Here is a 24341-nt window from a genome sequence, read left to right as displayed (position 1 = left end):
GAGACACGTGATGCACACACCAGCGCCGTGGCTGTGGCGCCTGCCCCTGGGCCGTGCTGGTTTACAGCCCTGTGAAGACCCTCCTCGTTCTCTTGGACCTAGGTTTGCTTCCTTCCATGGGAAGGGAGGTTGGGACTCAGCTACTGTAATGGAGATGACTTATACCTGAGGCACATGGGTGAACGGAAGCCAGGGATCTGAACAGCAGAACCGGAAGAAGAACTGGCTGGGAACTGTGGCTTTGACTGAAGAGCTTAGGACTGTGTCCTTAGATTGACACCGTACCTCCCTCTCTGACACTGAAGGAGAGAGGCCCAGACTCTCGTCCTGATCCCCAGAAAGCAGCTGCTTCTTGTGCTCTCATACTCCTGAATGCTGCTCATACCGGTCCTCCTGTCTAGAGACCCCGTGGAGCTGAGGCCCTCACCTCCTTTAGACGGCTTTCCTGGCCAAGTGCCCTCTGAGCTTGTCAACTCTACCACCCCTCGACCCAGGCCTTGCCCCTCTGGTACTTTGCCCAGCTTCTCAGCCATGTGAGTTTGGAATGAACCGGGTTTGTCTCATTTCATTCCTCTATGGGCCTCTACTGTCTTTGGTTTTCATTTAGCTGTGCCCACCCAGGGCCTCTGTCCCTGTCTGGGAGTCTTCTTTCTCCTGGTTGAGCCTTTCTTGATACCTGCCATCAGTCACAGGGCACGACTTGTAGGCAAAGGGCTTTCTGATGGCTGAGTTCTCATACACAGAGGCAAAAATAAAAGTAGTGGGGAGTCTTGCAAAGTATTTCCTCTGTGATCTTAGAAATATTCCATTTCTCATCTCGCTTTATTTCTGGAACTATCTCCTTGATAGGCATGTCTGGATTGTAGTTTTAGTCTAAGATCTAGAAGTATCTCCCTGAGATAGGCATGTCTGGATTGTCGCTTTATTCTAAGATCTAGAAGTATCTCCCTGAGGTAGGCATGTCTGAATTGTCGCTTTATTCTAAGATCTAGAAGTATCTCCCTGAAGTAGGCAGGGCTGGATTGTCGCTTTATTCTAAGATCTAGAAGTATCTCCCTGAGGTAGGCAGAGCTGGATTGTAGCTTTATTGTAAAATCTAGAAGTATCTCCCTGAGGTAGGCAGGGCTGGATTGTAGCTTTATTGTAAAATCTAGAAGTATCTCCCTGAGGTAGGCAGGGCTGGATTGTCACTTTATTCTATGATCTAGAAGTATCTCCTCGAGGTAGGCAGGGCTGGATTGTCACTTTATTCTATGATCTAGAAGTATCTCCCCGAGGTAGGCAGGGCTGGATTGTCGCTTTATTCTAAGAAGGATCCACCATTGTCATCATCAATCAAGGCCAGCTGGAGCCCTGTGTGCCCACACTGTACACACTCTCTGATAAAAAGATGAACACCCATCATCTTTCATTCCCTGATAGGAAACCTAGCTCCACTAGATCAGGGCATGTGTACAAAATAAAGCATTTGCTTGAGGGTGGAGGTGCATGCCTGTCATCTCAACACTCAGGACGCTGAGGCTGGAGGACCAGGAGTTTGAGAATAGTCTGAGCTACATAGTAAGTTTAAGTCCAGCTTGAGCTACAGAGCAAGACTTGGTCTAAAACACAAAACAATAACAAAAACCCAGGGCTGGAGATAAACCTCAGAGGCAGAGCACTTGCCTAGCACATGCAAGGCCCCGAATTCAGTCTCTGCCACCTCCCAAAAAAGGAAACAAATAAAGCATCAACTGAATGGCCAAACTAAGTGCAGCCTTGCATTTGCCCCAAAGCACAGCCCTGTGTTTAGCCATGGAATGCCTCCCAGGAAACAAAGGCCCAGGAAAACGGGGTGGAGAGGTCGCTGGGGACTTCCCCCCTTTCTGGTTTCTGGGCCTGGATCTCTATGGAAAGAACTCTTGTAATTAAGAGCTAGGGTTACTGGTTCAGCAGCACAGGCTATGTGCATCCCCAGGAAGCGGCTTTCACAAAGGCTTCAATGGCGCCCCCTGGGGGGAGCGACTGCAGAGACTCTCTGGATGGAGGGAGGAAGGGGGTTTCTCCTTAGAGAATGACAGGCAGGCAATTTCTCACCCAGACAGGGTTAGTGTGGGAGGGAGGTGGGGATCACTCTGTGGCCAAGAACAAATTAAAACGGAAGGGGGGATGCCCTGAAAAGGGTTCCTTGCTCATCACCCCAGGAAAAGGCACGATGAGAGCTTCGGGTGGGAAGACTCCCCTGCAATTGGGAAGTGGGGAGCTGAGAAGGAACCCTGGAAGCTGTGTGGAGGGGGTAGAATTTTAGCTGACTGAGTTTGCAGCCACTAGAAAGCCATGAGGAGAGAGGTCACTGCAATGGCATCTGGGCCAGGCCAAGGACAGAGCTAGCCTTTGCCATCTTCTAAAGACAAGGCATGGGGCTCCCTGACCACAGTGTCTCCTAAAATGTTCCCACAGACCTGGGCATCACATGTTTCCAAGCAAAGGATGGCCAGTACAGGAGGTAGAAGGTTCTCAGGTAGCTCAGGCTAGACCAGATCCACCCTTCCCACTGCCAACTGCCTGAAACTTTAGCTGGCATGATTAACTGGAAGGTTCTGGAACACAATGTCATGCTTAGTACTTGTGAATAGAAGGATGGAGACAGTCAATCATCCACAACTCTTTCCCTCAAGAGGAGCTTTCTTGCTGGATGGACTTTCATGTCCTCAAAGATGGCATGTCCCATGACCTATGAGAGCAGCCTCTAGAAGCAGTGCTCCTTGCTGGGGCTCAGGCCACAACTTCCACCCCTGAGCCACATGGGGTAAAGACTGCCACCATGAAAATTCCCCTTCCCTCCCTTTTGAACTGAGAGCTGCTTGCTGGAGAAAAATGAGGGACAAGACAAAGGCGAGATGACCCACGGAGATTTCTGTCAACTGCGGGGCCTGGAGATAAGGTGTGGAATCTGTCCTCATGGTACCTGCCTCTCGGGGGCCCCCTGCCCTCATGGTACCTGCCACTTGGGGCCCCCTGTCCTCATGGTATTTGCCACTCAGGGCCCCCTGCCCTCATCTAGATCAAGGCCAGTCTGTGGCTGTGATCTCTGGACCACGGGCTGGCTTTCTGGCAGCCCACACTGACGGCACATCAGGCAGTGAGCATCTGCAATGCCCTTGGCCCTCAAAGGCCATCTTCGAGAAGACAGATTCATGGGCCTTGTCTTGAATCAGCTCATGAGCCCACTCAGGCGTAGTGGCTTGGTGGCAGGTGCCTTTCCCTACTGAGCCATCTCCCTGGTCCTTGTTGCATTTTGAAATCACACTCTGTCTCCTTCCTTTTCTCCCCTCCCACTCCCAGGGCACCTGCAGCTGGGCTGGCTACACACGCACAAGCCAGGAGGCCTATAGCATCTCGGGAAACAAAACAAAGCCAGAGGCCAGCTCAGGTGGGAACCTTCAGGCTGGCCTTGCCTTAGACACCACTGCAGGTGCCTCCCAAGCCAGGAAGTGAGTTCCAAGAACACTGATGGCTCCCAAGCCAGGACTGTGACACTGACCGTCGCCTGGGATCCATGACAGGACAGGAGAGGCTCTGGCAGCCAAACCACGGGAGAGCAGGAACGACCTCCCTCAGAATTACACAAGTCTGTCTGCTGTCTGTCTGTTCTCCTCCTTTCCCTCCTCTTCATCACCCCAGAGAGGCCGCAGGATTCCTTGGTCCCAGTGTCCCTGGCCCCAGCGGTTTTAGAGGAAGCAGTCACATAGAAGAAGGTGCTTGTAACACGTTGCTAGGCAACACAAATGTTGCCTGAAAACTACAGCCCACCTCGGACACTTCACAGGACTGGACACCCTCAGATGAGAGCATTGAGGTCAGGAACAAAGGGGGTGCAAAGGGAGGAAGATGCTGGAAGTGGGAAACCCCAGGGGGAAGAGAGTGAGCCTGGCAGGTGTGCAGGGCCCAGCAGCACACAGATGGAGGCTCCATACTGAGGGGGCTAGCCAGAAGCGAGCTGGGTGGTAGCTCCTCGGGAAGCCTCCTCTGTCTGGTTCCTGTCCTGTCTGCTCTGGCTGGGAATAAAGTCTCATTTAGGAAGACGATGGTAATGACTGACAAGTGACTTTTTTAAAACACACTTTAAGCAATGGCCTGATTCTCCTCTGGCTTTCAAAGAATCAGAATTATATTCCAAAGCAGAGATGGTCCAGCCATCATCCATGTTGGTCTAGGTACTCCGGGCTGTGTGGTTCTGGACCAGAGCAACACACAAGGGGACCTGGTCCAGGTCAGAACCTGCCTTATGCACCTCCCGAAGCCTCCACATTTCTGAAGAAGGAGGGTGACTCTGCCTCTCCCTTCACAGAGCGCAGGAAATAACAAAGAAAACAGAGGACCAGGGGGTAGGGGAAGCATGCACTGTCCATACAGAGCCATCCCCAGCTCCTGCGAGGGCAGTGTCCTGGCAGACCTTGTGAGATAACTTGCCAATTGCCATCAGAGGCAACTGCACAGCAGCTTCAGCCATGATGGGAGGGTCCCCAAATCAGGCCTCAGAGCTTCCACCCGAGAAGTGGAGGTGACCCACAGTGACCACTGTGACAAGCCAGTGTCACAGCAGTACCTGCAGCCAGCCCCGGCAAGCAATGGCTTTTTCTCCTCCTCAGACTTCCAGGTCTGGCTGGGTCCCAGTACCCTCCCTGTAGCGCCTTTGACAACTTGGTCTGATAGTGATGGTTGATGGTCACAGGAGACTACAGTCTAACTTCTGAAATAATGGACAGCCTCAAATAAGTCTACTCCCTACATAAGGTCCATAATTTAAATTATAAACGGGAGCAAAACACATTAAAACAGCCCAGGCGAACTGTGTCTGTTAAGTTTGATAAAATAGTAATTAAAAGTACTAACCAGTCAGCCACGCGATTATTTAACTCTAAAAGTTTGACAATACAGGTGTCAATGGGGCTCGTTCTGGTTTGTATTTTCTCAGAAAAAGCCTATCCAATGCCCCTCCCCAGAGAACAGTGGGCGTTTCCATCTGTGCTCCCTTATGGGAAGTGGGTCTCCTCTTTTGTAAATCACACCAATCACGATTTTTTTGAGACACCAGACAGCATGCCCTCAAGAAACTGTAAACTAGGCAGTTGGCTCCCACTGCAAGACAAGCCCAATCCATTCCTCACGGTATGCTGTCTCTGCAGCTCCCTCCTTCCCCAGCTCAACCTGTTCACACCCAGCCAGCCCTGCAGCAGTACCGAAGGCCCCAGGTCTCAGGTCCACTCCCAGAACCCCCACATCCTTATCCATAGCTGGGACTCTCCTGTTCCCATCTTGCCCACACACTCCGTGGGACAAAAGAAGCAGAAAAGCTCATGCTGTTTGGGGGTCTTCCATTTCTTGAATCACCCTGGAGTACACAGGGCGTGCTCTATTCCAATCTGCAGACCAGAAACATGGGGTCAGTGAGGGAAAGGCCAGGGCTGAACAAGAGCCGGCCACAGTCACTGAACTGAGTGAGGGTCACGCCCTGCGAGGCAATGGGCCCCAGCTTTCTTATCTCCTCCAACCCTCCTCCTTTCCTCTTCTCATTGTCTTTCTCTGTTCCTGTCGTTTCTCTTCTCTTTCTTCTATTTCCTCCCCTTCCTGCCTTCTCCGTGTGTATATGTGCATGTGTGTACATGTATGTGTTGTATGTGCTATATATGTGTATGTGTGTGTGCATGCATGTGTGTGCATGTGTATACATGACATGGCACATTTGAAGGATTTGAGGATAACTCACTGGTTCTTTCTCTTCTACCACACAGGTATCAGGCTTGGCAGCAAGCCCCTTTTCCACTGAGCCATCTCAGGGGCCCTTTCCTTTTTCTTTTGTCTTTAAAGACAGGGTCTTATTATATAGTCCAGGTTGACTGAAAATGCACAGTCTCCATGCCTTTGCTTCCCAGACCGCGTGGGTACAGCACACAGGCCGGTGTCACCATGGCAGCTTGGGCCCAGGCTGTCTCACTCCAGTGTGATGCGTTTCACTATAAGCAATAAAGCTTCCATGGAGAGATGTGAGGGGCACTGCAGCCACCACGAGAACTCAGCTAGTTTATCGTGGGTTACTGGGCCTGGGCAGTGGAAGCTGCAGACTCTAAATTAAGGAATATGAATTAATCTTCTGTCGGGAACATCGAAGGCTTTTGAAAGGGGGTGGGGTGTAGCAGAACCAGAAGCTTCTACAGACGGGAAAACAACAGGGGTGGGTGCCGGCAGGTACGGAGAAAGGTGATTTGAAGGGAAATACAGACAAGAACCACAGAGCTCGAAACCCTTTGTGGAAGGTTGGGTGGGGCAGGCATGGGGTGATTGATGATGCTGGCCATGAAGATAGCGGTGGCCCAGTAGCCCATCTTTGCACACCTAGGCGTGATTCTGAACACAAGTGGAAAAGACTCCATTTCCCCAGTCCCAGGAGACGCAGGGCACAGCGGAGTCTCAAGCACCAAACAAAGCCACCAAGGGTTAAATTGTGAAGGTTGGGAGAAGGCAGGTTTCGTGTCTGGACTAACAGCAGCTGAGGGATGGACATGGATTTCTGATCACGGAAGCTCATCCCTCCCCTGTCTTCCTCCCTATCCAAGGACTCCCCACCTTGGGAAATGTGAGCAGAGCCTTCTGTTTTCCGCACACCAGAACGTCCTTCAGCATCCACTACAAGATGAAAAGCCACTTCTTGAATGGGGCTGGAGACACTCTTGGCAAAGTGGGAGGGAACCATTCATAGCGGGGGTGGGGGCTTACAACCCTTCTCCTCTGGTGTCCCCAAAGCAGACAGCCTGAAGAGCAAAATGCCATTGCTAAAGAGAGTGGAGGGAAACCCAGCTGCAGGACCTCAGGCTGGCATAGCTGGGATGGTGTGTTGGGAAAAGCACTGCTTCCCGGCACACTCCTGGGGGAGGAGACGCTCCTACAAGGCTAACTCCTCAGGTGCTAACCTGTACAGAGCTCAACATTGTCCTTGTTAGGAGACCTTCCAGATTCCCATTTCTAGACTCTTCTAAGAGATGCTATCCTTAATTGCAATGCAATTTATAATTAATGTGTATTTAACATAAATAAAAATATAAAGAAAATAACAACAAATAAACAATTTTGCTGTTTAAGTGTCAAAGATGAGAAACATACTGCGTAGAGAAAGGGAAAAAACAGAAAAACTGTGAATCAGAAATAACAAAGAGAAACTCAGCTGTGGAAAAGTGAGGATGGGGAGATCCAGACAGACATTTGAGATCGGAACTCTACTGATTCTTGAGTCGGGGTCCTGCGACCGATGGCCCAGGGCTGAAGTCACCCCGGCTGTAGCCCACTGAACCTGGGCATGGCAGCGCCCTAGAAGGGCCACTCTGCTCCAGGCTCAGGGGAGATTGGGTGCAGCCGCCCCTGCGGCCAGGCAGGTGCAGGAATAGCGTTCTCCTTCATGCGCCAGAGCTCAGCTGTGGCCACGGAGTCAAGGAACCACCCGCCTTTCCCACCCTCCTTGCAAGAGCATGTCCCCTCTTTCTGTGATCTCCAAATGGACCCTCACTTGCAGCGTTCCCACGCCTTCCCACCAAGGACGGTGCCAGGCAGCACCCCCGTGACCCACCCACCCACACCTTGGTGCCACAAGCCCAGGACCCAGCCATTCCAAGGGAGGCTCCAGGGAGATGACTCACAAGGCTCTTGTTATCCTGCCTTTTTCTAAGGCCATTGACTGCTAGGTAGGAAGGTGAACCTTCAAGAAGGAAGGTCGATGGCCCTCTTCAAGGGAAGTTCTCGTCTGGTTACCCATCCCCCATACTTCCTGCCTGGCTTGTCGTCAATCCATGTTTTATGAAACCAATACCGAGTAGCAAATCTTTACAATATACAAGAGCGTTATGTACAGCACACGATCCTCATACTGTGGGGGTGCATTTTGCCTGCATGTATGTCTATGCGCCACTCACATGCCTAGCACCTATAGAGGCCAAAAGGGGGCGCCAGATTCCTGGGAACTGAAGTTGCAAATGGCTGTGAGCCAACATGTGGTTGCTGGAAATTGAACTCAGGTCCTCTGGAAGAGCAGCCAGTGCTTTTAACCACTAAGTCATCTCTCCAGGCTGAGTTTATATATTTTTTTAAAGGAGAGAAATCTTAAATTGTATTTACGGCTCCTCTCTTCTGAGATGTTCTGTCTAACATTTCTCTTCACCCCGGGATTGATGAAATATTCACTTTGATTTCCGGCTCCTGTTCCCATTTCTTCTCTATCTGACTCTTTAATCTACCTGGAATTTATTTTGGCGGCTGGTGAGAGGTGGTGTGCCAATTTGATATTTCATCCAAGCTTCCAATTTCCCCATGAACGTTTATAGAATAATCTATTGCCTCCTAATTGGTTTTCTTTCTCCATGACTGGGTTTGCACACTAGGATGTATTTCAGGGTTTTCCATTACGTCTCATTGATCTGCCATTACTGGTTCTTTAGTAATGAGTAATGCCCAAGGGAGTTAATTATTCTTTGTTTTATAGTACATTTTAATATCCACAGAGAAAGTTCCCTCTCTGGGCTTCTCTTGTAAGAGTTAAGCTGTTTTCACTTATTATTAAAATGTTCTGTGAATCACTCGCTGTTTTTCCCTAAACTTTCTAATTTTGTTTTCCGATTCAGCAAAAATTGATTAAATTTGGTAACTTTCAGATTTGTAAATCCTGTTTTTAAAATTTATTAGTTCCTGTTTCTTCATTATAAACTTAATCTGCTTTCTATATAAGGCTTTTTATTTTTGTTTTTCAAGATAGTGTTTCTCTGTGTAACAGCCCTGGCTGTCCTGGAACTCGCTCTGTAGACTAGACTGGCTTCAAACTCACAGACATCCTCCTGCCTCTGCCTCACAAGTGCTGGGATTAGAGGTGAGCACCACCACTCCCAAACTTATTTCATTCTTCTCATTAGTATTATCTCTTTTCCTTCTTTATCTCTTTTTCTTGGCTTTTTGAGGCAGGATCTTGGTATACAGCCCTGGTACTCAACATGCAACCCATGCTGGTAAAACACTAAAAGTAATCCTCCTGCCTCAGCCTCCTGAAGCATGTACATAGAGTGCCACAATACCTGGTTTCATTCTTCACTTTTTTTAAAAAATGTATTTATTTTTATTTAAATGTTTGGGTGTTTTGCCTGTGTGTATGTCAGTGTACCATATATATGCTTATCCCCACGAAGGACAGAGAGGGGTTCAGATCCCCTGGAACTGGAGTTACAGATGATTGTCAGCTGCCATGTGGGTGCTGAGATTTGAACCTGGGATTCTGGAAGAGCAGCCAGAGCTCTTAACCACAGAGCCATCTCTCCAATCTCCTTCACATTTTAGCAATGAAGACGATAAAGAGTACTTTCATCTGAGTACATGGTTCTCCATTAAAACCTTTAGTACTTCAGGATTCCTTTCTTATTTTGTATATGTGCATAGCATGTATACATATGAGTGTGCATGTGGGGGTGTGGGTGCATTGTGTGTGTGCATGTGTGTGGGGGGGTGCATGTGTGTGTGGTGCATGTGTGTGTGGGGTGCATGTGTGGGGGGTGCATGTGGGGGGGGGTGCATGTGTGTGTGGGTGGGTGCATGTGTGTGTGGTGCATGTGTGTGTGGGGTGCATGTGTGGGGGTGCATGTGTGGGGGGGTGCATGTGTGTGTGGGTGGGGTGCATGTGTGTGTGGGTACATGTGTGTGGGGGGGTACATGTGTGTAGGGGTGCATGTGGGGGGTGCATGTGTGTAGGGGTGCATTGTGTGGGGGTGGGGTGCATGCGGGGTGGGGTGCATGTGTGTGTAGGGGTGCATTGTGTGGGGGATGCATGTGTGTGTAGGGGTGCATGTGTGTGGGGTGCATGTGTGTGTAGGGGTGCATGTGTGTGTAGGGGTGCATGTGGGGGGTGCATGTGTGTATAGGGGTGCATTGTGTGTGGGGGTGCATGTGTGTGTGTAGGGGTGCATGTGTGTGTAGGGGTGCATGTGTATAGGGGTGCATGTGTGTGTAGGGGTGCATGTGTGTAGGGGTGCATGTGTGCAGGGGTGCATGTGTGTGGGGTGCATGTGTGTATAGGGGTGCATGTGGGGGTGCATGTTGTGTAGGGGTGCATGTGTGTGTAGGGGTGCATGTGTGTGTGGGGGTGCATGTGTGTGTGTGGTGCATTGTGTGTGGGGGTGCATGTGTGTGTGTAGGGGTGCATGTGTGTGTAGGGGTGCATGTGTGTGTGGGTGGGGTGCATGCCGGGGTGGGGTGCATGTGTGTGGGGGTGGGGTACATGTGTCTATATGGAGGCCCAAAGTTAATGTTGAATGTCTTCCTCAGTCCATGTCCACCTTATATATTGAGGCAGGATGTCTCAGTAAACCTGGACTTGCCATTTTGACTTGTCTGGCTGGCTAGCTTGCTGGGGAGATTCTATCTCTATTTCCTGAGCGATGAGATCAGAGGTGACTGCCACACCCACTGGGCTCTTATGTGGGTTCTGGGGACCCAAAGCTGATCCTCAACTTCACCACCAAGCCATCTCTCCAGCCCCAGATTCCCATGCTCGTCTTTCCAGGACGAAAGTGCACTCTGTGCTAGGACATTTTCATCAGTGCCAGTTTCTTTTGTTCCGTGTGTATGAGTGTTTCACTTACATCATGTCTGTGCACTTGTGGGTCTGGCGCCTGCAGAGAGGAACTGGAGTACTGGGAATCGAACTCTGGTCATCTGGAAGAGCAGCCAGTGCTCTTGATTGATGAGCCATCTCTCCAGTCCCTTTTCATCTAAAATGTTAAGCGGTTCCTTTGAACCACATAGCAGTTTATGCGGTGAAGTCAGCCTGGCCCCATTGCCCTCTGCTTCGCATTTACATAATAACTCCTGGCTCTTACTTTTTTCTGGGTCCCTTTGCTTTAGCTTCCTCTTCTTAAAATAGCATGAAAATAACTATTACTTTGAAATCTCATCAAAGTAAGGAACACTGTCTTTTAATTGAGGAGGCAAATGCAACTATTGTTGATCATTATAAATTTTGGATTATTATAAATTTGGTTTTCTGTCATCTGGTTTTGTGTTTTCTGTCCTTATACTTTCCAGTCCCAAGTCCTTGTTTCTTCTGTCTTAGCTTAGTGGGACCTGATGTATGGAAAGTACATGTTGCTTAACTTCCTCATGCCTTAGCTTCATCCTGTGTGGAACCGGGATGTCACACAAACATGAGGCCTCAGACAGGTGAGGTACCAACTTAGGGTGTGTGGGAGACCCATGGCTGATGCTAGTGTTTTCCTTATTGCATGGTTTTAAAGTCCTACTTGTGGGAGCCAGAGGAGTTTCTCTCGGTGGTTACAGAACACTGGCTGCTCTTCCAGAGGACCAGGTTTGACTCCCAGCACCCACAAGGCAGCTCCCAACTGTCTGGGACTCCAGTTCCAGTGGATCTTGATGCTCTCTCCTGGCATCTATGGGCACTGCACAGACACATGTGCAGGCAAAACACCCAAGCATAAAGATAAATCTTTGTTTTTAAATCCTACTTGCGGGAACCTAAAGGTTTAGATTATGTTTTCGACTACATTTGCAATGTGTCATCCTGTAGACACGCTTTCTTCACGTCAAAGTCACTGCCATGGCCCCCCTGTTCCCTCCTGCTCCTGCCTCAGAGCTTCCCCAGATACTAGCAGAGAGCAGGAGTATAGTTTGGCCCCTCCTCCTTCTCCTCCTCTATACTTCTGAGGATCAACTTAAGGCCTCGTGCATGCCAGACAAGTGTTTTCCCTGAGCTGTAACCCCAACCCCAGAACGGCCTGGTTCCCTCTGACTCTGCAGGCCAGATCTCTAGAAACAAACTCTTCATTAGAATATCTGTAAGAAAGAAATAAAATTTACACAGTCAAGATCAAACACCTGCTAACAGGCCGGAGAATCCAAAAGGGTCCAAGCATTCAAGAAGATGGGAAGGTTTACTTGCAAAGCAAGATGCAGCCCATGTTTGTCAGTGCCGTGGAGGCTTTTCTGCTTCTTCCAAGGAGACAAACACACACGTGGGCAGCCAGAGCATGGCTCAGGGTGTACAGGGAAAGCTGACTTCCTCAGCCTGATGCACTGGGACCTGGGGCCTCCACTGTTCCCATTCTACTGCTGCTTGGCATTTGACAGTGTTTAATGAGGAGGTTCCTGGGGTGGCCCTGGGAGGCCTGTGGGAGGTGGGCATGCAGCCAAGAGAATCCTGGAGAATGCTGAGTGCTGCCGCTGTCAGGGCTCAAAGGCAGTGATGTCATGCATCTCTGGGGTCCCAGGAAAACAAGCTGATGTTGCCACTGCCCTCCTGGCAACCAGGTGTTGCTCTCCCAACACAGGGCTCCTCTGTGCCATTATTAACTCCTGTCTGTCCTTGGCAGGAGATGTAGAAACATTTATTGTCCCATAAAAACCAAGCCCAGATAGGAGACATGATTTCAAAAATGCATCTTGCTGAAGAGGGATTTCCATAGCAACTTCAAAAGCGTGTGCATACAGCTAGGATCGAGTACAGCTGACGGAAGCCACCTGGACCCTATGCGAAGCCTGGCCTGGGCTGCAGAGCCAGAGAAGGTTCTAGAACCCATCATGGCGCTTAATGCCCATGGCAAGTCACTTGGTGACAGAGTCTCCATCAGATCAAGCTGAGAGAGAACAAGGTCATCTTTGCCATATTCCTTTCCTACCCTGGTCCAACGCTCCAGCCCCGCAGTGCAGCCCCTATCTCAGTGTCTCGGCCAGTCATGCTTAGGATTCGACCTTGGGAAGCACAGGATTACCTACAGCTCCGAAAAGGACTAGCCGACCATTGCAAGGAGTTTTGCCTGATTACTTGGTCTGTGTATACTTTCATGGCCCTATAGGTCAGATTCTGGGCAAGAGCCAAAGACCATGAGATTTGGGGACAGAAATTTGGGGGTGGGGCTGCTCTCTGGATCAACACAGGAAGCATGGCACAGACTAGCTGTGGCGCAATGGTAACAGAAACCTCTAGATGGCCCTAGAGAGTTAGGTTCCAGGAGGCAAAGGGCTCTCCAAACTCCCTGTTAGTGGATGGGTTCCTGCCACCTCTGAAAAGGGGCGTGACCCCGAATCAGGCAGCTCTCCTGAGAGGTGCCACAATCCCAGGTGAAGGCAATGAGTGCCCCAATCAGCATAGGGTGGAGCAGGTGCACGCTAATACCCATTGCACACACACATGCACATCCACAGTTGCACAGACATCATACATGCACGTGTACACATGTATGCACACACATGAAGACATCATTGAACATGGAGTCAACCCTGGCAGCAGCATGGCAAAGTGGTGAAGGACACTGACGCCAGAGAAGACCAAACAGCAAGCCTGGCATTTTTATGTCACCACAGTGGCCTTTAGACCTCAGACTGGGGACATGGCTAGGACAATCTGGGGCACAATTTCCTGGCCCTGTAGGATCCAGCTTGGGTTGACAAGATAAATGTGAAGTTTAGAGTGGAAATCAGGCTTGCATTATGGCTGCGCACTGTGGAGCCCTGTGACTGCAAACCAGTTACTTCCCAGCAGCCGAGTCCAGCGACTCCAGCGTGAGGACAGTCAGGGTTCCTCGTGTCTGTGTTAGGTTAATCTGGGATAGCATGGAACGTGAGCTATAGAGGCAGCAGCGTGAGAAGCAGGAGCCAGGGCACTGAGCTCAGCACCAACCCATCCTGAAGCCTGTGTCCTTAAAGGCCAAGCTATGGGAGGGTCTGGCTGGCTCTGCTTCCTGATCTGCAGCTGGGTCTCTTGAGCCATGTTTGCCTAGAAAGCAGCTGGGGATTCTGTAGCAGCACAGGCTAACCTAGCTTAACAAGGGCTAATCTTGCTTAACCTGGGCTAAATCATCTTGATGCAAGCTAACCTTGTCTAACCAGACTAACCCAATCTGGACCTGGAAGCTTTGGAAGGTATTAAATATCAACTATGATGCAAAGACTTCTGAAAACGAGGTTTTCCACAATGTGGTTATTCTCCAGAAACAAATAAATAAGTTGCTAAACTTGTGACAGTTTCAATAAACAATGCAGCTCATTTGGGGATACCTGGTTGTATGTTCAGGCTGACTGTTCATCTGAAATACATGCCAGGCAAGGGACAAACATGGAAAACCTCAAGTGTCCCAAAAGGCTATACAAATTCAATTACTGCTGTTGGAAATCTTGGCTTCTGATGATCAGAAAGGAAAATAGGGTAAGTATCAGCGGGATTTGGTAGGAGTCTGTCTATTCTGGTTATTTTAAAAAAGGCAACCACAAAGTCCCTGAGTTACTTGGGGATCCTACAACGCCTGTTATTAACTGATTGCCACTGCAAGGGTCGCCTTGCTGGACTCAAACAATAAATCCTATAAAGCAGTATTGTTATCCTTCATTCTTTATTAAAGCCCAGGGAGGTGGAGTAGCTGCTATTCCTCAGCAGAGAGTCCCATAAGGCAGCCAGCATGGTGGGCATGCACCTGCCATCCCAGTGTGAGGAAGCAGGAGGAGGGGTTGTGGAAACAGCACAGAGGGATCACAAGTTCAAGGCCAACCTGGACCACCCTGTCTCAAATAAACAGTAAACAGTCCCATGAGAAGTTTGGGATTGGAAACAGACAGAGCTCCACTTTCTCTGGTGTAGGAACATATTTGCCAGAGAAAGTTCCCAGGGAACTGTTTAGTGTGGATCCCTGCTAGGAGAAGAGCTCTGCTGCTGAGCTGTGGTAGGGCTCTAGATAGTCAGCTGGTGTGGTTTGGGGCTCTCTCAGAGGCCCCCAATACTGACAGTCACAGTTTGGTCCTCAGAGGCTGCCCCTCTCAATCTAAGGACTGTGTTCCAGGCAGCACAATGCTTCCGTCTGGAATCTGAAAGTCACAGATAACACCCCAAAGCCAGTGAGAAACTTAGTTAATGGCTCCTGTGTGAGATCTATTCTAGCCAACTCTCCACTTGGATTCTCTGTCTTGTTTTATATCTGCTCGGACCCGGGCACACAGAAGGTCTGACAGACAAACTGTAAGCACTGATGCATTAGGGCAGCTACCAGGGTCTGTGTAAGCCGCACAGATTTTCTCTGGGCCTCCCACACAGAGAAGCTCTCTACCCCTGGAGCATGGCTTTATCTATTTCATTTCAAGTGACTCTTACTTTAAAATGAGGAAACTTCAGCTTCGTGGGCAGACTCCAGAGGCCTTGCCTCGATTTGGACCCTCCATGTGAAATAAGATTAGAATGAGCTACGGTGTCAGCTTGAAAAAGGCAGGTGTCCCCAGCTGGGCTGAGGAGTGGAGGAGGGAGGTAGAGGTCCTATCGGTCCTAATGGGAGCCACAGGGTGGCTCTTCTGAGAACTGGCTGGTCATCACAGAGCCCGCGGTCTCAGGCCGCACTTCGCTCCCATCATCGGTTTCCTGAATCACCGGCTCCCTGTAATCTTTGCCAAATCTATTTCACCACAACATGGTTCGCCAGCTCTAAAGTCCAAATGAATCATGGTGAGAGGCTCTAGAACATCATTGCTGAGTCAATAACTCTGGGGCGAAGGCTCTGGATTCTAACAAGTCCCCCAGTGATGCCGATACTGAAGCAAAATGAACAGGCTTCATTACGGCAGGACTTACAGGAGCATTTGAAACATCAGCAAGCACTCTTCATCTCCAAGGGGAGAGCAGTCAGAAACTTGTAAATTGATGAATACAGAATAGGAGCTAAGACGCAACCAGAAGGCTTTGACACACTGCTCTGAGGAAGGAACAGAAGTTAGTTCTGTGTATCTTCCCGCTCACCTGGGCTCCAATGGTCAACATTCTAAACCAGCTCTACCTTCTCATTCCCATTTCCTTTCTCCTCTGAGGGGTCTGAGAACATTCCCGCCTCCTTCATCAGACCTCAGACCCGGGCCTCCCTGCTCCGCCTCCCGTCCCCATACCATGTTTAGAGGCTCCCTGGAATACCTTTCGCAGACGCGTACGGTCCAGGCGGCGATGATCCACAGAGAGATGCTGAACACCAGCAGCACCGTGCCGGGGCAGATGGTCATGAGCGTCTTCATGACGAACCTGGTGTTGAAGTTGATCTTGTTGAGGGCCCCGATGCTTCGGGAGGAGGCGTCGGTGAAGAGCTTGCTGTGCAGCAGCATGACGCGGGCGATCAGGTACAGGCGCAAGAACATGGGGATGGACAGGATGATGTCCACATCCGCCTCTGCCCGAGAAGGGGTGTAGGAGAAGGCCAGGCGTGCGGTCCAGAAGAACTTGTACTCTCCAGGAATGGGGTGGATGGCACACACCAGCATCTCCAGGCTGATGTAGAGGATGCGCTCGTAGGTCATGGCTATCCGCCAGTCATCTGCACCATTGTCGATCACAAAGAGCTGGGGGAGCAGAGAGTGTATTAGTGTGGCCAGGACAGGTGAGCAGGAACATCACAGGAGAGGCTAATGGGGTTCCACTGTCCTGACCTCCTCAGGGGCAGGCTGGAATTCTACCTGTGGTGAGAGTCCCAGTCAAGAGTTGAGACCTGTGTGGTCAGCTGAAGGTCCTGGCTAAAATGCTCACTCTCTGCACCTTGTATTCCTTCTCTTCAAGTTGCTTCCTAGGATATTGTCATGCCTGTCTGTCTGTCTGCCTGTCTGTCTGTCGGAGACAAGGTCTCACTCTGTAGCCAGCTAGCTTTAAACTCATGGAAATCTTCCTGCCTCAACTTTTCTAGTACTGGGATTACAAGAATAAGCCAACATGACAAGCTAGATATTGAGATTTATAATCAAAAAGAATATATTTGGTCTTCACCTTGGCTGAGGCATGCAGTTATTAAAACCTCAGGAGAGGACAGGGTTTGGCAGAGTATGCACAGGATGCTGTATTTGATCCCCAGCAACACACACACATGCATGCACACACATATGTACACACCACACACACATACACACCATACATACACATCTCATACCACACACACATACAATGAGCTTCAAAAATGACTAGGAGGATGTTTTGTTTTGTTTTGAGACAGGGTTTTACTATGTAGCTCTGGCAATCCTGAGTTTTGTTATGTGGAGTAGGCTAGCCTTGAACTCACAGAGATCTACTTGCTTCTGCCTCCTGAATGCTGGGATTAAAAGTGTTCATACCTGGCTACTATTACTTAGTGCTGGGGTTTAAGACCAGGTCTTCACACAAGCCAGGCAAGTTTTTGCCACTGAGCCACACCACCAGCACAATCAAAATCTCCTAAATGTCCATGTTGTGACTGAATGCCCGGGTCATGACTGCTTGGGAAGTGCTGGTCATCCACGGGGTAGGAACTAGGAAGAAAATGGCTATCAGTCTCACCCTCCCCAGGTGGCATTAGTGGCAAAACATTTCATCAAGTGTGCCACATAGTGAGCCTCTGCAAAACCCAAGGACAAGGTCTGGAGACTTCTGGATAGCTGAGCATATGGAGGTACCTGCAGGGCAGCACACCCACAGAAACCCCAGGAGCTCTGTGCCCTTCCCACACTCCTGCCCTGGGAGTCCATTCCAGCTTGCTGCTAACAGGATTCTCTGAAGCATCCTGAAGAACTGTGCAAATGTCTCCCTGGCTCCAGCAGATGACTCAAATCCAAGGCCCAGGTCACAGGGGACCTGACTCACAGCTGGCCAGTTAGACAGCCCAATGCGGGCTTTAGGAGTGGAGCCAGAGCTGAGGGACCAGGTCAGTAGTCAATTGATGTGGGATTCCCCTCTGCATGCTGTGAATATGTTTTATTACCATTGGTTAATAAAGAATCTGCTTTGGGCCTATGGCAGCGCAGAATTGAGCAAGGTGGGAATTTCAAGCAGAGATAGAAGAGAAAAGAAGGCGGAGTCAGAGAGACGCCATGTAGCTGCCTAAGGAGGCAGATGCCCCAAAACTTTACTGGTAAACCATGAGCTCGTGATAAAATATAAAATCATAGAAATGGGCTAATTTAAGATGTTAGAGTTAGTTAATAAGAAGCCTAAGCCTAAGTGTTTTAATTAATATAGTTTCTGTGTGGTTATTTCGGTTCTGGGCAGCCAGGGAACAAGTGGCTTCCTTCTTCTGCCAGCGGCGTCTAATGCTAACTTCGAGTGGAGTGTTAGAGCTGGGTTAACTGCTGAGCGTCCCTCTGGGGTTCATGTCTGGTGTGGGGACAAAACTCCCGCAAATCCAAGAGCAGAGCACTAAGGCCTTGGGTCGGCCTCTTTCTGCTATACACCGCCACGCTCCCTCCAGCGTGAAGGATCCAGCCTCCATGTGTCAGGGGGATTAAAAGTGCTTCTGTGTTTAAAGGGGTAACAAAACCAGAAACCCCACATCTCTGAGCTTCAGCAAGTGTGGTGTGATGGAAGGGAGTGTTTCCTGTATTACTGAGCTCACCAGTGACCGGGTTTCTGATTCCAACTTGGAAGAGGCAGCAAGTGTCTGCTGACCACAGAGCACTCGAGCAATGCATGGAGCATCCATTGCCTGGCTCCTGAGCCTAGGACTAAGCAGTTTGGTAACCTTGGGTGAGTTCCTGAACCCCAATGCCCCTTCATTCTCTTGTCCAGGAATGTGACATCCACTGCAAGCACGTCAGAGGAGGCTACAGTGGGCACATCGCATGTGTCATGCGCAGTAGTATGTCCAGTGTGCAACACACCCTGCCTAACCCCTACCACACTATTAGCTACCATGAGCAAAGCGGTGACTATTAGCGATTGTTAATATCAGCTATGACTGTTACTTTTAGCCTTACAAAGGGTAGCATCTTGGTCTTCCCATAAAGTGAGGACTGGGCTCGGCTCTGTCTCCATTCCTTTCCAGTTCCAGCCTTCTTCAAATCTTTAAACCTTGGGGCCTGGTCATGAGAACCCACTGCAGCAGGCATTCCTTAGATACCTGCTACCTACCTTGCCCACACTCCATTGAGATTATGTGGGGAAGGCCCAGCCTTTGTCCCCAAGGAAGCCCCACTATGGGGTCCCATTGTGTTTGATGACTGCTCAGACAGTTGTACTTCTGTCTTTCAGCAAGCTCAGCCATCTCTGAACAGAGGAGCCTTGAAGGTCCCGAGCAACTGGGGCCTGCCTACGGCTGAGGCTATAGCCAGGACATTGGAGGTGACCATCACACCCCCTGTACCTCCCTAGATGCCACCTGCTGCCACACACCCCCATGTACTCTGCTCAGAAGCCTGGGAAGCTGTTCCCTTCCAGCACGACTTCTGCTGGCCTTTAATGAAGAGCTAGGGCGAAGGTCCTGCACTCTGGTGCACACGGCACTCTGGGGCAGAGAGCCTCGGGGGGTGCAGGCGTCCCCACCTGTACATCCTGAAAGAGAATGACCCGAGTCCTGTCTTGGATGACCAGTTCTGAAAGGCCAGCAAACAGTCAGGCTGGGAGCAAAAGAGGCTGAAGCTGTGGCAGGAACTGGGGAAAGATGAGTTTAACCGAAATCCAGCATCCACAAAGGAGAAAAGATGGCTGGCCAAAGGGTAGAAGGACTAAGCTCCCTTCCCTGCCCACTCTCGCCTGCAACAGACTGCCTCTATCTCCCACAAGGTCTGGGCCCCACCCCTAGGCCTTCACCCTTCTCCACTCCTTCCCATGAGTTGTTTCATCCCAAGAGGAAGAGAAGACTCAGCTGCCTGGGCTTGAGGTCTCCAAGAATAAGGCTGCGAGTCAGATAGTCTCTGGTACCCCGGATACAAATAGAAGGCAAACAGGTGAGTCACATGCTGTAGACAGTGGGGTGGAGAGGGGGTGTTTCTTGCTCTTAGTGTCTGCCTGTGACATTTATGAGCTACAGTAGCAAGTTCCGGACATGCTAGCAGGCCACTGAGAGGCAAGAGAGGTGGCTGCGGAGGGGGCCTCAGCGTCCCCCTTCCTGTACTGTGACAATACAGGGCCATAATGCGTGTGTGGCTGTCCATTGGGAGGGGGTGGAGCAAAAAACAGGCAAGCAAGGCCACCATGAGCACGCCTGGCTGAGAGGCCTCCCATAGAGTCATCTGGGAACAGGGAAAGATTCCAGCCCAGCACCAGGGGAGCCTCCCTGTCCCTCACTCTCAATGCAGTGCAGCCTGGGCTTTCCCAGACCTAGATCCATCAATTAGAACGACAGATCTGTGGCCATTCCAAGGCATCCTAACTGTGGTCCGACAGGCCGAGTCATGGCAACATGACTATCTGGCCAAACCCTTTTAATACAAAATTAAAGCCTTCCATCCAGTAATAAAGAAGCACATTCGGTTGCTATGGTAACTGGGTTCACGCAGTAGGAACTGAAGCAATGAGTAACAGATTCCTTTGATTGCTTGGTGGGCACTGAGCTGGTGCATCATCTAAACTGAAGGATGGGGTCTCCATGATCTCCACAGCTCAACAGGAGAGCTGGACCGGGGCGGTGCCCCACCGGCTCTCAGATGTCCCATTGTACTTCAGTTTACTGATGCTAAGAAGATGGCAGTACTGGGTAGTCAAAGCCAGAGGCTGGTGCGCTGGATGGAAGCTTCCCACGACCAGGTATTAGACTCTTTCAGTCAGTTTGACTGTCTCCGTTACGGGACAATTCACCTGTTCCTCCGCACTCTGCTGACTGTTCTCTAAGTAGGTGGATCACAGAGCTGGCTGCTGGGGCATTCTCAAGCACTGTGCATTTGGGGGAGGCTGTTTGGAGTAGAGGAACAAGAACCTATTTCAGGCTACAGACTGAGAGCACCTGCTAGACAGGCACCATGGCAAGGTTTGGTGGCTCTGCAGAGCCCGGCACCTCCCAGCACATCATGGCTCTCCCACCCAGGACAGCCTATGCCTTGTGCTTTCTGCCCCCGGAATCACAGCTCTGCAGTGTGACCTCACTTCCTGCAGATGCACCCTGCAGCGTCTCAGCCTCCTGCTCACTCCCTGCCAATCACAAGTTTCAGCTATTCCTTGGTCTCGTCACTTAGCCCAGGGGCTGTCAATGTGGCTGCACACCAGAGCCACTTGGAGGCCTGGTAAAATTCCCTTTGCCTTTCCCAACAGGAGCACAGCAGAAGAGGCAGGGGGTGGGGTGAGAAGGACAAAGGAAAGATAGGCATTTCCCTGCCAAGGTCCATCCTTAGACCAAGACAGGCTCGATGGGCTGAGGTCTTTGTGGGGTGGAGTGGGATTGTTCTTACTTTAGTTTCTCATATCAGGTCTGTTATGTAGGCCAGGCTACCCTTGAACTTACTATATTTCCACCTCAACCTCCTGGGTGCTGGGATTGTTCTCCGCAGGTGATACTTAAGTATACCGAGGGCTGGGACCCAGTGATTACAACTGGAACTCCCTTGACCCCTACTCTTGCCAATGCCTAACCTCGATCTTAGCATGTAGTAGATGTTTATTAACGCTGCCACTTCTGTGACTTTGGGCAGCTAATCGTCCCTCTCTTGGGCTGCTTCCTCCTCTGAGGATGAAGAATTTCATGACGGTCCCCAGTGTGCACTGTTTCAGGTTTCTGTCTGTGGTGGTTTGAAAGAAAATGCCCCGCAAAGGAAGTGGCACTATTAGGAGGTGTGGTCTTGCTGGAGGAAGTTTGTCACTGTGGAGGCGGGCTTTGAGGTCTCACATATATGCTCAACCCATACCCACTGAGACTGACCACTTCCTGTTGCCTGCAAGATGTAGGACTCTCAGCTACTTCTCCAGCACCCTGTCTGCCTGCATAGCGCCATGTCCCGCCACTATAATGAACGGAACCTCTGAAACTGTAAGTCGACATCTCAATTAAAGGTTTTCCTTTATATGAGTTAACATGCCATGTTGTCTCTTGACAGCAACAGAAGACCTAAATAAGACACTGTCATTGTGATAAACCACCAGGACCAGAAACAACCTGGGGAGAAAGGGCTTATTGGGCTACAGGTTACAGTTCATCATCAGAGGGAGCCATGGAGGACTGCTGCTCACCAGCTTGCTTTCCATGGCTCACTCATCCTTATACAAGTCAGGACCACCCACCCAGTGTTTGGTTGGAAGCATCACCTCAGTGGAATATTTGGCTGGGAGCTTCATCCCAGCTCCTGGCATAAGCTCCCTCCCCTAGGGGTTCCTCAGTCCAAACTCCACCTCCAAGAAAGCCCACCAAATGGTGACCCCTCCCCAGGGAAGGTCGGGACCACTCCCACAGGCTATTTAAACGAACACATGGTATCCGGGTTTCACGTGGTCTCCCCTTCCCTCTCTTCCCCTCTCCACACTTTCCCGGGGCCACCCAGGAGCGCTCCATTAAACACGGGCATCTTTAATTTGGTCTGATTCGGTCTGATTGGGATTACCTGCGCTGGCGGAGAAGCTCGTCCTTTAGAAGATACTTAACATTTGGAAGTCCCGTCAGGAGGGGGGCTGTTTTTCCCACAGGCCCATGGCCACACGTTGGAAAACGCCCTTCTCGCATGTGCTCGAGCTGAGCTCGGCTCCATCTCCATGAGTACCCCTTTTCAGTACATGCCACTAGGGCTCAGGGCCCGTTTGCATTTATTTTTGTCGATTTTGGGGCTTTCCCGTGGGAGTTCTGATGGTGCTGGATGCCTAATTCAAGTGGTGAGCCCGGCCTCACTGAGGTGGGACTGAGGGGGCAGAGATGTTTGCCACTCATTTCTCATGCCCCTCCCCCATTTGTGACTCAGCTGAAATTCCCTTTTCCCAGATGACTCTAACTTGTGTCAGATTGGGGGAAACCAACCAGCACATGCATCCTGCTCTGAGGATCCCGAATTCTGAGGCACTTTCCTGCCGGCGACTCCTACCCGGCATGTATGTGTTCTTGGTGTTGTGAGCTCCTCCAGGCAAGGCCCATGCTGGTTCACTTACTTCCAGTGCCAGGGAGGGTGCCAGCACATTGTGGCATTAAGTCGATTTTTGGCTAATGAGGAGTAGGAGCTGATGACTGCTTTATGAAGAATCCAGAATGGAGACTCCTGCAGAAAATTCACTCCCAGTCCCATGACTAACCAGGGCCTGATGATATAGTTCATGCCGTAGAGGACACTGCCCCATCCCCAGAGGAATCTGACAAACTGCCTGTGGTGGCTGGAAAGAAAGTGACCCCATAGGCTCAGGGAGTAGCACTGTCGGAAGGTGTGACCCCCATAGGCTCAGGGGTGGCACTGTTGGGAGGTGTGACCCCCATAGGCTCAGGGGGTGGCACTATCAGGGGAGGTGTGACCCCCATAAGCTCAGGGGTGGCCCTATCAGGGGAGGTGTGACCCCCATAGGCTCAGGGGGTGGCCCTATCAGGGGAGGTAAGGCCTTGTTGGAGGAAATGAGTCTCAGTCTCTTCTTGGATCCAGATGTAGACCGCTCAGCTGCCTCTCCAGCACCATCTGCCTGTGTGCTGCCCTGCTTCTCACCATGACAACAATGGACCAAACCTCTGAACTGCAAGCCAGTCCCAATTAAATGTTTTCCTTTATAAGATTTGCCATGGTCATGGTGTCTCTTCACAGCAATAGAAACCCTAACTAAGACACTCCCCAGGTGATCTCCGATGTCAGAAAGTTCTAGAGCTAACCTGGAACCAGCATCTCTTATTAATTTTTTAAATGATATCTATTATTATGTTTATTACATTATTTGTTATTTATGGGCAAGCTCATGAGGATTGCTGGAACTGGTCCTCCCGTTCCACCATGTGGCACTGAATGCAGGTCATCAGACTTGGTGGCAGCACCTGTCCCTGATGAACCTCTGGCTGGCCCTAGACTCAGGATCTTGAGTGGTTCTGGATCAGAGGAATCAGGGGAAATGGCCCATGGTCTCCCCGAGAACTTGATCTCAAAGAGCCAGCCCTACAGTCTCTGGTGGGTTTTGGAAAGGCCCTGGGGCGATTTTGATGGGATGAACCATGAGGCAGGGCCACAGATAGTCCCAGAAGGGAGAGGTGTTGCCCGACTCAGCCTGTGCTTGCCCCTGCCCACTGCTCCCTGCAGGAAAAGAAATCCCATCTCTAAATTGCTGAATCTTGCTGCCTCTCATTGAAAAGCAGACGCTCTTCTAGAAGGGAGGTCCAGCCTACAGAGGGGACATGAGCACCATGGCCTTCCTCGGATGGAGAGAGGCTGTTCCAGGCCAGGTCCTTCTACTACTTCTCTAACTCTGAGAGCAGAGGAGCTTCTGGAGGGACACAGCAGAGCTATTCCTCACGTGCAGTGATTAGGGAAAAGCCGGAGCAGTTTGCTTCAACTCAACTCAGTTCAGTGAAACAACCAGCTAGAATCACCTGGGTTAAGACAGAAACATGAGTCAAACGTGTGCCCCAGAAACCAGTTTGCAGTCTCAAGTGGCTCTAGCATCAGAGAGGCAGATGAGGACC

The 24341-nt window shown here is 50.4% G+C and overlaps 1 protein-coding gene across 2 annotated transcripts in view; it reads right to left on the bottom strand.

The window, feature by feature from the left end:
- Kcnn3 (potassium calcium-activated channel subfamily N member 3) overlaps window positions 1–24341 on the bottom strand; it is a 148985-nt gene that overhangs the window by 42852 nt on the left and 81792 nt on the right. For both annotated transcript variants that reach the window (XM_041656246.1, XM_041656247.1), the window contains exon 3: window positions 15965–16383. In XM_041656246.1, the coding sequence (XP_041512180.1) occupies window positions 15965–16383 (419 nt within the window). The remainder of the gene's footprint in view (window positions 1–15964; window positions 16384–24341) is intronic.

Source organism: Microtus oregoni, unplaced genomic scaffold (assembly GCF_018167655.1).
Source record: "Microtus oregoni isolate MIOR12 unplaced genomic scaffold, Mior012 000007F_ref0000211, whole genome shotgun sequence".
Lineage (NCBI taxonomy): Eukaryota > Metazoa > Chordata > Mammalia > Rodentia > Cricetidae > Microtus > Microtus oregoni.
Note: the sequence above shows the minus strand (reverse complement) of the source record. Positions and strands in the feature narration are given on the sequence as shown.